Below are 13945 nucleotides of genomic sequence, written 5' to 3' on the forward strand. Positions count from 1 at the left end.
AAGATTTAACAATTAAGAATACTAGCTTACAATAAGGGACTCCACAGAGCCATCCAAAGCACATAAAAGTGCATTCACTCTCTCTGTAAGTGAACCATGGTAAGGGACTTTCAGGACATGAAATGGCCACTACTTTCACAGCCATTTCTAGACCCTCAATGGAACTAAAACTAAACTGTAGAATATAGCTACTACTAAATATCCCACTATGCTTGTACCTAGTATAGTTTATTTTAATAACAAAAAAAAAAAACAATATTCATTTGGTATTACTCTGATGGAAATTTCTTACCAGGGACATGAAAAAAGGAGGTTACATAAAATAGTGATCTTTAAAGTGCATTGTAATCTGAATGAATATATGAAACTGTTGTGTAATTTGTGGGCTTATGTATGTTCAATCATACAAAACTGTAGTTTCTCCTGCAGAAAAAAAAATCTGTGTACTAAAAACCAAATTTCTAAAAATCAACAGAAATATGTGATCACCATAATACACTTTTCAGGTAAAAATTACAACTGGACTTAAGGTTTTACTAAAAAATGAAGTACATTGGGGACATGCACCATGCCTCATAGCCTTTTACTCTACTAAAATGTCCAAAGGATTGAAAAATCTGAGATCACAGTTATACATGAAACCATAAAAAGGTATGAAAATGTCAAATGTAAGAACTTCCAACACATAACCTGTACAAGGAGGCAGTTTCGTATTTAGCTATCTACTTCTGTTTTCAATGAAAAGCTAGCAATTCTTTCGTTTCTTAAATGCTTCTTTTGAAAGCCAGACATCTGTATCTACTCTCCCAGTCTCCCTATATGGTTCACAGGACATCAACTCACAGATCATAGTGCTGATTCCATTTTGGGTCCAACGTGTTTTTCACAGTGTCTGTTGAGTGGCACTGCCCAGAGCCGTCCACAACAATCTTAGCAAAAGGGTCAGGAAGTCCTAGAAGAGAGAGAGCACAGCCACACCCAGATGAGCTGACAGGGAAGTCAAGGAGACAAAGACACAGCTTCCAGGATGGAGGAAACTGCAAGGTCATCTAGCATGGTGAGGAAGAGTCCCTGGGATATTTTATTCTGTGCTTTAAAGTTAATTTCATTTGGAAAAGCAAATTATCATTGGTCAACATTTTTTCCCTTTTGTACTGAAAACTGAATCCAGAGCCTTCATGCTGAGCTATATCCTGTTCTTCTTTGAGACAAGGTCTCACTAAGACACTAAATTGTTCAGGCTGGACTTGAACGTGCTTCAGCTAGGACCTATTACAGGTGTGTGGCATCATCCCTCGCCACTATTTAGCTTTCTAAAAGAGATTCCCACTATGCCTTTAGTCTCAAAGTTTTAGAAGATAGAAAACTTTATAAAAATAGGCTTATAATAAAAGGCTTGTGTCCAAATTTCTATCTGTGACTATTACTACTAAGTGAGGATAATTAAATGGAAAAAAAAAGGTGCTTGTAATTAGTGGTATTTATACTTTTGAAAAAGTAACAGTTCCTAGCAGTCTGCCAGGAATGGTGGCACATGTCTGTAATCTACTCTGGGAGCCCAAGACAAGAGAATCGTAAGTTCGAGCCCAGCCTGGATAACTTAATGAGACCTTGTCTCAAAATAAATAACAAATAAAAAGGGTTAGGAACATAGCTCAGTGCAAAGGCCCTGAGTTCACTCAGACAGACCTAAAGAAAGGAGTTCCCAGAAATCTTGTTTGCTGGCCTCTTTTAACTGTCTCACCTACAGAAGCAAGTATAGTATTCAACAAGTCTTAATTTAAGTCCTTACATGCAAGTATGAATCAGACAGATTTATAGATCCAGGCAGCGGGGAAGATGTGACAGTTTTACAGACAGAGCTGGATGTTAGCCACCCCTCCATTTGGATAGAGCCTTTGGGCCTAAGTTTCTTCATCATTAAGGTGATAATAATACGACTTAAGAGTTGAGCAGTGATCTTGGGAGGATCAGAAAGTGTGAAGAATTCAACACTGCAGACATCTTTATAGCAGGTGAAGTGCTTATGTTAAGAAGCAATTTTTTTTCTTCAGAAAAGGATTGTCCATTCAGGTTTATAATACCTTTAATTAGAGAGCTTTTAAGATGTGGTCTAATTTATAAAATTCGATTAACAACTTTTTTCAAACCAGTTGATTTATTGAAAAATGTTTCATTTGCATTTAAGTTGGAAATACTTCAGCAGCAGAAAGCTGTACTCTATACCAGAGACTAAGAAAATCAGAATGCAGCTGAAGAGGAGAATGAAAGACAAACTTGGATAGGATTTTAAAATTCTGTGCCTTTTAACTAGGAAGCTGCAATGCTGGGAAATAAAATTTCTCCAACCATGAATTTCTATTCCAAGATTTTCAAGAAAACACACCAGTGTTCTTTAGAAGCTTAACATTTCAAAAATACACAAATAATCTTAACAGACCAAAAATGGTTGTTTACTTACTGAAGAAGTCTTTCTTTGCAAGATTCTTGGCACATAATACTAAAAACAAACAAAAATATTAGAGTTAGTACTTATGGACAAGATTTCAGCATAGCTAGCTTGTATTTGCAATGGAAAAGAAAATTCCAAAAATTGTCTTTGCCAATGATTTGTCTTTCAAATTTAGTATCACACTGAATAAAAACTGGCAACTACATAAAAAATGTTTTCTCTGCAAAACTGGGAGTCAATTACAACAATTCTAAACTCTTTTAAACTTAAAATCTTAAACATAGAGATTTATCAATGTGCTCTTACACTATACAGGATCATATAAAACCAAATTTAAATGAAGATTTGAGCTATTTAGCTTTATAGCAACTAATAGCAAGCCCCCCAAAAGCTTTTTTTTTTTCTTTTCTGATAATAAAAACAAAGTGCTGGGGTCTTGTACATGCTAAGTGGAGCTCCACCCTGAGCTACACCTGGGCAATAACACAATTTTGTATGGGTAAATTCTGGTATACTAGGAGATAATACTAAAAAGGGAGAAAACAGTAAAAAAATATGGAGCCATTATCAGGGTACTGTGTAAGAAAAATAACAAAATGTCTATTAAGAATCTAGCACAAGCTGGGCATGGTAGTGTACACTCTAATCTCAGTATTCTAGGAGGCTGAGGCCAGGAAATTGCAAGACTGAGTCCAGAATGGGCAACTTAGACCTTATCTCGAAAAATTTAAAAAGGTAGTGAGGAAAAGGCCCTGGTTTTAATCCCTAGTTCCACCAAATAATCCATGAGTTAATCAAACTTGTCACCAGAACTGTTACACAATTAGTTTACTATCTCAATAGAAGATATACAATGTACTTTTCTCTTTTATACTTCACAAATTTACCTAACATAAGAATATAATGTTATAAATATTATTTTACAAAAATGTGCTGATACATTATTCTACAAATTTTCCACTTTGTTTTTACATAACAGCTTTTAAATATAATTTATATACCATATAATTCACCCATTTAAAGTGAATAATTCAATGATTTCTAGTTTACTTGTGGGGTTGAACAATTATTACCACAACCAATTTTAAAACACCTACCACCATTCCCAAAAGAAGTACCTCACCCACGAGCTCCTCAGTTAACCTCCAGCTCTCCAGTACTGGGCAACCTATCAGCTACTTTGTGTTGCTAAGGGTCTGCCTATTCTGAACATTGCATATGAACAGGATCGCGTGCTATGTGGTCTTTTCTGACTGGTTTCTTTCTCTCAGCATACTGCTCTCACCCACCACTTTGTCACATGAATCAGTGTGCCATTCCTTTTCACAACAGAATGCCCCTTGTGCGGCTATACCATATTCTCTTTTCCCATTCATCAGCAGATGGATATTGGGTTGTTTTTATTTCTTGGCTATTAAATAATCCTGTACAAGTGCTTTGGAAACATAGGTTTTATTTCTCATTATAAACCTGTGAGTAAAATTGCTTGGGGAGGGGGTACTCCGTAAGATAACTGTATATTCATATTTTAAGGATTTTCCAGACTGTTTTTCCACAGTTCAGCCTCATCTGGAATGATTCCTATTAACTGGAAATGAGGGCAGCAGTTGCTCCTCGTTCTTGTTACAGTCTCTGTGATTTTCTATCTCCGTGGTTTTGATTTGCACTTCTTTCAATGACTTAATACTTTGAGCCTCTTTTCTTTTTTTTTTTGAGCCTCTTTTCATGAGCTTATTAGTTACCAGTATATCTTCTTGGAAGAAGTTTTGTTTTGTTTTGTTTTGTTATTTTTCTCAATCTTTTTTTCAACTTCAAACTGAGTTGTCCTTTTGCTACTGAGTTGTGAGAATTCTTTATACTATAGAGTAGTCTAAAAGCTTTTACCAAGTACATTAGTTTCTTCTATGAGTTTTCTATTTACTTTCTTAATGGTGTCCTTTAAAGCACCAAAGTTTTACTTTTGATTAAGTCCAACTTACCTACTTTCTTTGGCTATTGGTGTCATATCTAAGGCACCTTTGCAGAACATTTTCTCTTGAGTTTAATAGTACAGAACTACACCATTATTGGTAATACGTAAAAAGTAGAAACAGTTCAAATGTTCATCAGCTATACCTTTCATTGGCTCTTAAGCATAAGTTTAGGTCTATGATACATTTTGAATTGGTTTTGTTTGCAATATTGAGAAATGAAACCTGGACCTCAAGCATGCTAGGCAAATGCTCTACCACTGAGCTACATTCTAGCACATTTTTTCAATTATATTTCAGACATTGTCTATGTTGCTGTACAGGAATTTACGATTCTCTAGCCTCAGCCTCCAAGTAGATGCTTGCTAGAGTGTTTGCCTAGCATGTGTGAGGCTCTGGATGGCATTTCACTACCACGAAAAGAAAAGATTTCATAAATAAATTCGAGGGAAATTTTTAAATCTCTCTCTCCAATATTGAGTATTCCCGTTCTTAAATGTAGTATGTTTATCCATGTCTTAAGTTCTTCATTAATGTCCATAAGTGATGCTGTAAAAGTATTTTTTAAAAGACTTAGACATTTCTGTTTGTGTTTACTCTTTCAATATGTGTTTGTTATTGTTGTGAACTTTTGTTGTATTTTCTAACTTATTTACATATAGGGAAATTCCTTATTTTTAATTAATCATCTTTTGGAACACCCCTCACATGACCTAGTACGCTTTGTTTCATTCAGATTCCTTCCCAAAGCTTTGAATGCCTGAATAGTGGTCATATCAAACGCGTACGTATTCAAAACTGAGTTTGAGATCTTCCCATCTAAGACCTGATCCTCTCCCAGGAATCATTAGTATACCAGCAGGCCCATCAACAGCACCACAGAGTCTTGGGGTCACACTTCACCCTCAAAATCATTCCCAAATGTGGAAAGATTGAAATCATAAAATGGAGAAGGTCTTAGAAATGTTAGCAAACAGAAAATTTTGCTCAATTTTCTACAGAGGTCAATTGGGGTAGTTGTGATTCTAATTTGGTTAAAGGCACCGGATTTTTCCAAAGAACATAATGTTATGATCTTGTGCTATAATTCTTTGTCTACTCTAGGTAGTTTAATGGCATAACGTAACTAACCTCTTACAGCATCAAATCTCACTGTTTCTCTACTGTACGCTCTTAAAAAGTTTATGCACCAATTGTATGAGGTTCTAGAGATATAACAGTAAGTAAAAGAAACTTTTACAGGAAACTAAGCTTATTTTCCAGCACAGACCACTCCTTGCTTCCCACAAACTCAACTCTGAGGTGTGCCTCACCCTGGCCAAGTCCCAGGCCTTGCATCCAGCACACTCCCAATCCCACACCAGGGCTTTCCTCACACTGGGGGTATGGTATGAGCCAATGACACTATGTTCCCTAAGCATCTGGAATCACGGAAGGGAAGTGCTCTACTCTCAAAAGACCCAAGGTCATATGAGCACATTCTGTGGTTTCACATACTCCCAAAAATGACTACAGCAACAGAAAATTAATCTTTTATTCTAGTGTGAGAAACGCTCAATTTGTGTCACAACCACAGTTCTGCTATCTGCTGAGTTTTAAAGTACTGAAGATTGATCCCAGAGCTTTCCTACTAACCTATCTCCAGCTCTTTTTTATATTTACTTTGAGACAAGGTTTCACTAAATTGCTTAATTGTGCTATAGCTGAGCTCAAACTTGGTTTATCTTTTTTTTTTTTTTTTTTTTTGTATTTTTACCGGTACCAGGGATTGAACTCACGATCACAGGCTTGCAAGGCAGGTGCTTATGCCGCTGAGCTAAATCCCCAGCGCAGCTGAGCTCAAACTTAATGATTCTCCTGCTTCAGCCTCCCAAAGTGCTGGAATAATGGGCATGCACCACCACATCCAGCTCTACGGTAACTTTTATCCCTCTCTGTTCCTCACAGATTTAGGTTCCAAGTTCTATCATTTTTTTCTTCTGACCATCTCTGAGACTAGCCCTATCCTGTTGCCATGCCCACTCTCCTGTCCTTAGTCCCACTACTCACTACGATCCTCCTTACATGAGGTTTCCTCAGTCCACCAAGAGTCCAGTTTTGTGTTTTTCTTTTTGAATGGGGTCTCACTATACTGCCCAAGGCGGCCTTGAGCTAATAGACTCAAATGATCCGCCTGCTCAGCCTTCTGAGTAGCTAGAACCACAAGGCACACCAATACTCTCAACTAGATCTGTTTCCTTGCCTTCCCACCCCCTTACTAGGGACTCACCACAGGGTCTTTGCACTGAGCTATATCCCCAGTCCACCGCCCTTAATTTTTAATTTGGGGCAGGGTCTTGCTAAATCATTTATGTCAGACCTGGGATCAAACCTTTGATCCTTCTTCAGCTGCCCACAGAGCTATGCCTTCAGGCATGTGCCACCACGCCTAGTTTTCTTCTAAAATTCCACTTTTGTGTTCTTATGCTCAATAAATTCTAATTCTGTATATCACCCCTGGATTTTAAACATCCTATCCTTTAATACCATTTATTTTCCACTGTTCCCCCAGGTCTGCCTGAGCTCCCTCCACTACTGCCTACCCTCAGGCCTGTTCCCGCTTGTCCGCTACTCCTTAGAAGACTCTTCCTATGGCTACCAAGCTTCTTCCTAGCCAGCCAGCTCCCTCCCAAGGAAGCTCAATGAGCACTCAGAACATCTGGGAGGGTCAAAGTGAAAAAGAAAGAACAACTGCGTGGAAATTTGTAAAATGAAACTAATTTTAAATGGCTCTTTTTTCTCAGGTTATGGCTTTCAATTTTCATGTTAAAACACCCTTTTACTTAATAATATAACAAAACATGGTAATAGTTTTGACAGTAACTGGACAAATAAAAATCTGGCAATAATTTGGCATAAATGTTTTTGACAGGTCTGAGAATCACTGCTCTGACTGTTGCTGAGCTGTTCCCTCCTTTCAATCCTATTTATTTGCAGGCTACATAGTTTCAGCACTCATTGCTGACTTTCTATACAGGCAGCTCTGTTCCCACAGTTAAGTCCCAGACATTGGCTGAAGTGCTAGTACTCAGTAGGCATACAGCAGGCACCTTGCGAGCAATGAGAAGCAATGCAAGTAAGCCAGAAAGCGACAGTAATAAAAAACAGAAAATTGAGTCAGGCATGGTGGCACGTGCCTATAATCCTAGCACCCGGGGAGGCCGAGACAAGAGGACTGCAAGTTTGATTCAGTCTGAACAATTTAGTAGGACCGTGTCTCAAAATTTAAAAGGAGAAAAAGACAGAAGAAATTAAACTATCATTTCAGTAGTTTAAAACATCTAAGTAAAACTTTTTATTCATAAGAAAATATGCCAATACATGTGTTGGTTGTCTACTTCTAACTTTTAGTTCTAAAACTTATTTTTTAAGTTTTCCAGGTTGGGTGGGTCTTTAAGCTATCAAAAGTGGGGGGGGACAGAATCCCTGCTAAAGACAGAGAATACAGTTTTCTGGTCAGTGAGTTTCACTGCCATTCCATGTTCAAGGCTGCTGTGCCAGAACCTCTAATCTGTTAGTTCTACACCAATTTAAGAAACCCTCACATCTATTAAGAGAAAAAAAATTTCTATTGCAGTTATATCTATACACCCAAAATGTCAAACAACTCATGCCTGTGCAGCAGAACTGAATTCTATTCTCTTATCTGTTTACTGAAATGTTTTCCAGTCCTCCTCAGTGTTTGTACACCCACAACACACACATTTCCACCTATCCAGACATTATCAATGATGAAATGATTTCTTCTTTGCAGAGAAAACTGCTTGTGTTAAGAAGGCATTTTAGCCAGAAAGCGACAGGCTTTCCCAGCTCTCCCTTCTGACTCTGGAGGTGGGGTGAACTTCTGCCAGACAGACAATCCTAAAATGTGCTTCTAAAGGCTGCTTAAAAATGAATATTATACCTTCATTTTCTATAAATGCAGTAATAACAAATAAACAACAAACTCAGGAAACTATTTGAAACCAGAAATAAGACAGAGCTCAAATCCTACCACAAGCTCTGCCATTCAGTGAGGTGGCAATGTTTTGGGGAGATCATCTCCCCCATGTGGAAAGGCTGACTTCAAGGGCTGCCTGCAGACTTTGTTTCTTTTTCTGGTGCTAGGCACCTCACACATGCTGGTAAAGCAATCCACCATGGAGCTGCACCCCTAATCCCTGAATTTTTTTTTAAATGTTGCTTTTTCTAAAACTAGAGATCTGGCTGCAGAATCTGCAGTCACTGACGGTAGATGACCCTTCCTGGGTTATAGCCTGCGGGAAGCAAGTCCTCAAGCTACTACAGTATTTTCCCACATTAGGATTTTCCCAAGTATTATTAACACCTTAGCTTTGGAAAATAAGAAATGGGTTTCGCTTAGAACCTATCTCTATAATACCTATCTTCAGATAATGTTTCTTTAAAACATAAACCCAGTGAGATGTTTCTCAACCATTCTGAGTAGAACAATGGCATCAGGCTCAGTTATTTTACAGCAGAAGAATACTCCCTTGCCTTGGGCCCCCGGAAAGTTCAGATTTTCATTAGGAAGTTTTATATAAATACTTGCAAGCCAAAAGTAACCACTTCCTAGATCAGTTAATGCAGTCTCCCTACAAATTTATTTTTCCTATCAAATCTTCATTATTCAAATGTCATTGCCCCCATGTCTATTATCTACTGTCTTCTGAAAAGCTCAAGACAATTTTATAATCAAGAACTAATAAGCACTTTGTAACTGCAGCTAATTCTACCCTGGGAAGCAGACTGTCTCCCAGAGACACACACCTGCCAAAAGCAGTGGGTGAAACATACTAATAAAATAACCACAGTCATTTTGGAAAATTTTGTGAAAATTTAAAAATGCAGTCTAACTTCTTTTAGTATAACTAATAATGGCACCTATAAGTTACTGAATGCTTACACTGTAGCTAGGCATTATACCTGTACCACTGTATTTACTGGACACCACAATCCATGGTCTACTACTGCTATTATGTTTATTTTACTGATGAGCATTTGATAAACTATAGTCACATTTAGAAAATGCTTCTAGGATATTCTTTTGTTTTTCAGTACTAGAGACTAAACCCAGAGCCTTTGTACACAGAGCTACATATCAGTCCCCTACTCCATCTTTTTCTGAGACAAATCTGGCTACGTCACTAAATTGCCCAAGGTAAGCTTAAAACTTGGGATTCTCCTGCTTCAGCCTTTCAGAGTACTGAGATTAGAGGCATGAGCTACCATGCCCTGCTAAAAAGCTGCTGACTCTGAATGAATGTATTTAAGCACTTAACTAACAATTACTGATCAATTCATACCCAAACCTAATTCTATGTTCTCAGCTCACCCAGAGAGGAAAAGGAGCAAACACTACTGCCCACAGAGTACTGGTAAAGGCCTAAGGGTTTGACTTTTACCGTGAACTAAGATCATTCCTTTTTTTTCACAATTGCTGAAAATTGACTTCTCAAGATTGGAATATCCTAAGATTGTAGAATGTAAAAGCTAAACTTTTCAGGAAGTAAATAAATTTTAACACCCCAAAGCCTGTAATTAGGTAAACTGAATTTGACCATCAAAGTAAGTGAATGCTACCATTAGTAAATAATCAAGGGTTAATTAGAAGTACTCCACATAAATCTACACATCCTCACCTAACAGACTTTTGAAAAGGTATTGATATATATGAAAGGTCATCTTTTGATGGAACCGTTATTAAATAAGGTGTGAAGTGCTAAGAAAAAAGGGGAAGTTGAAGGGTTTAGTGGGAGAAAAAAGTTACATTAAGTAAATTACAGTCTGATAATCAGACCAGGCCTAAAACAGACAAGGGGAAAGAAGTAGTGATAAATAACAGCAACAGAAATTACTGTAGCCACTGCTCTCTTAATTACCGTGCCACCAAACAAAGCATTATTAATTTCATGTGTGGAAAAATCAACAGAAAGCCCAAAAGCAAGGACAAAGCTTAGCCAGATAAGGCACTGCCGAATACCACACAACAGTATGAAAACCCCAGGAAATACACATCTTCTAGAATGAAGTACTTTATTTTTTCCATTTATCACTTTATACTAACAGTTCTATCACACTATGTATCTAAAGGCATTATTTTACATGCTTTAATCATAAAATCCTTTACAATTATTTGGCTCGTCATCATTCACATTACAGTGTAAGTCAATATAAAATCATGCTTAATTTAAGGGAGAAAAATAGCAATTCAGAGAGATTAAACAAACTGCTCAAGGTGACCCAGCAAAGTTATTTACAGAGGTATGAACTGGTCCATCTCATAAATGAAAAAGTTCTAAGTCATTTAAGTATACTACTGGACCAAGACAACTTCATATTAAAAAACAGATAATCTTTCACAATACTAAAATTTGCAAACCAATGTGGCTCACCATGGATTCAAATGAGCATTAAAAATTCTTTTTAAAATCACAACCCAACAGGTCTACCCTGGGTATGTACGTGATGGAAATGCATGCACACGTGCTCATCTATGGTGGAAGGGGCATAGTAGTACAGTTCACAGAAGCCCAAGTCGGAGAACCACTGGAATGTGCATCAAAGTACAATGAATAAAGAACCATCAACAAAATGGAACATTCTATAGCAATGAGAACAGCGAACTGCAACATATATTTGTGAATTTGCCTCAGTCCAAGATTCAGTGAAAAACACAAGATAATCGTACTGTATGATACCATTAAATAACAAGCAGAACCGACTAGTGACTATCCTTTAGCAGGACAAGGTAAGGACAGGAGAGAACCACGAGGAAAGCACCTGGCAACTGGCTGTGTTTACTTCCTGCCCTGGATGCTGATTACACATTTGTGTTCAGTTTATGGGCATTCAGTGAGCTGCACATTAAATATTTATAAGTCTATCATCAATGGAACAAGAATGACAGTTCAAATACAGACCCATGCGCCAATCGATTTCTTTTTTGAAATTTTTATTTCATTTTATTTTTATTTTTTTGAGACAGGGTCTTGTTCTAGAATTCAGGCTGGTTTTAAACTCACTACGTAACTCAGGCTGGCCTCAACTCATAAACTCAGCGATCCTACTGCCTCAGCCTTCCAAGCGCTGGGATTACAGGCCATACCACCACACTCGGCAATTAATTTCTATGATAGGTGCCAAGATAATTCAATTAGGAAAAAGTCTTTTCCTGACAGGAAAAAGAAATACCCAAATGGCATAAATAGGATACCCTGGGGGGGAGGGGGGAGAAATTAATCTCAATTTTTATCTCACACCATACACAATAGTTGACTAGAAATGGAGCATAAATTTAAACATAAAAACTAAATATTAGGGCCCAGGAATTTAGCTTAGAGGTATAAGCACTTGCCTGGTGAGTATGAGATCATGAGTTTAATCCCTGGTACCAAAAAAAAAAAAAAAAAAAAAACCCTAAATACTATAACATAAAAACCGGATACCATAAGAAAAAGAAACAGGGAGAAACAATTTACAGTACATGTAATGGATAAAAGACTTGTATTCGAAATAAAGAACTCGTAACAATAACTTAAAAAATCCAATTTAAAAAGAGATACCTTAGGGTTGGGGTGTAACTCAGCAACAGAGCACTTGCCTACTATGCATAAAAGAAAAAAAGTTTAAAAGTGCCAACAAACCATAGTGCTATACAAGTTTACATAATGACATAGGATGATAATTGGTACATTCAGTTTGAAAAAAGGCTATTTTTAAAGACATAATATAAAAACACTGGGCTTGGTGGCGCACACCTATACTCCCAACACTGGGGAGGCTGAGGTAGGAGGATCACCGTGAGTTCAAGGCCAGCCTAGGCTACAAAGTGAGTTCAAGGCCAGCCTGAACTACACTGTGAAACACTGTCTTAAAAGACCAAAAGAAAAAAAAAAAAAAAAAGAAAGAAAGAAAGAAAAGAAAAAAGCATATAGGGCTCTATGAGAAATGGTTGCTCCCAGCATCTTCAGGGCAGAAAGTATTGAGTACTGAGAGCCCACCACACTGACAGGGAGATGCCAAGGGCACACATAGCCACTGACAGAGCTCCCAGTGGCCAAGGTGAAGACAGTCTGAGTGCTAAATAAGTATAACCTGAACTACAAAATTGAGGTGCACAAGCCCATATTAGCCTTAATAAATGATTAATGAATAATGAGAGACAAGAAACAACCTAATAAGCAGAAAAACTCCAAATACATTATGTAGCTCCTCAGCCTCAGGAAGCATGGCCAGACTGCTCCCCACTTCTGAGTAAGCTGTGGCAGCAAGTGCCTTCCAAAGAGTCCAGTATTAAAGGAAGAAAGGAAGGAAAACATACTATGTGAAGCAATTTGACAAACAGGACCCCAAGCAAGTGACCAGGATCGGTATCAACAGTATGAGGTGATGCTGGTAGTATGTACTGTGACAAGCCACGATATGAACATCATGCCCCTGTTGTGCTCTTCCTCCTGAAAACTCATGTCCAACCACAAGCAAAGTCTGCTGGGTTAAGTCATCAAGTAAAAAAGAAGTCTAGGAAACCGTCACTAACAAGAGGAGTCTCAGGAGACAGGACACCTATGTGTACCCTCATATCCAGGATGGGATCCTGGAACTGAACAGGCCATTAGGTCAGCGCTAAGGAAATGTGAATGAAGTAAGAATTCCAGTTCATAAGAGTGTATTCATATATGCAGCACTCGTATTAGGTGTAATAACTGAGGAAATGGGGTGAGGGGAAGTTTTCTTTAGTATCTTTGCAGTACTTTGTAAATCTAAAACTGTCCTAAAAAGGGGAGTCTACTGTTAAAAATGCTAAAACAAAACCAAAAAAAGAGATTAAAAACAGTATACAAAATGTGACTCATTTTTTATAAAATTGTGTCTGTGCATTTTCCAGATATATATTAAAAGTCTGAAATGATATAAACGAATACAGTGTAATTTAGTTTCTTAATTTTTCCCTCCCCAGTACTGAGGATTCAACCCAAGGCCTTCACATTGAGCTACATTCCCACTCTTTTTTACAGTTTTTATTTTGAGGTTGGGTCTTGGCAACTCCTAGCTGCCCAGACTATTCACAAGCTTAAGATCCTCCTGCCTCGGTCTCCCAGAGTACTGAAATTCCAGGGATGTGCCACCGTGCCTTGCTTGATTTCTTCTTTGGTTTGGTTGTAGTTGTAAATTTCTTTCAAAGGATAACTATGTGAAAAAAAATTTTATGGTGAAAAGTTAAATCTCACTTCCTAAATGGAAACCTCAGTGTAACTTTGTGGAAAAGACTGTAACACCAGCAGCAGGGACTCTTCATGCTTTTCTCAGCAGTATGATCCATGTGGTAATGGCTTTCAGTTTCTGGAACCCACTCAAATGATTTAAATACCACTTAGGATTGTCACCATCGAAAGGTCAAACATGGCATTTTCCTAGGTCAGTGCATAAATGCACTAGAGGATGAAAGAATCACTGAAAACGGAATGATGCTGAAGTCAGTAAG

The 13945-nt window shown here is 37.7% G+C and overlaps 1 protein-coding gene across 3 annotated transcripts in view; it reads right to left on the reverse strand.

Moving 5' to 3' along the window:
* The window catches only part of Smurf1 (SMAD specific E3 ubiquitin protein ligase 1), a 114766-nt gene that overhangs the window by 28426 nt on the left and 72395 nt on the right, over window positions 1-13945 (reverse strand). For all 3 annotated transcript variants that reach the window (XM_003469885.5, XM_013152712.3, XM_013152711.3), the window contains exons 2-3: window positions 2462-2500; window positions 844-952 (exon numbers count right to left, since the gene is read on the reverse strand). In XM_003469885.5, the coding sequence (XP_003469933.2) occupies window positions 844-952; window positions 2462-2500 (148 nt within the window). The remainder of the gene's footprint in view (window positions 1-843; window positions 953-2461; window positions 2501-13945) is intronic.

Source organism: Cavia porcellus, unplaced genomic scaffold (assembly GCF_034190915.1).
Source record: "Cavia porcellus strain 051 isolate PalLab524CR breed Dunkin Hartley unplaced genomic scaffold, mCavPor4.1 scaffold_23, whole genome shotgun sequence".
NCBI lineage: Eukaryota > Metazoa > Chordata > Mammalia > Rodentia > Caviidae > Cavia > Cavia porcellus.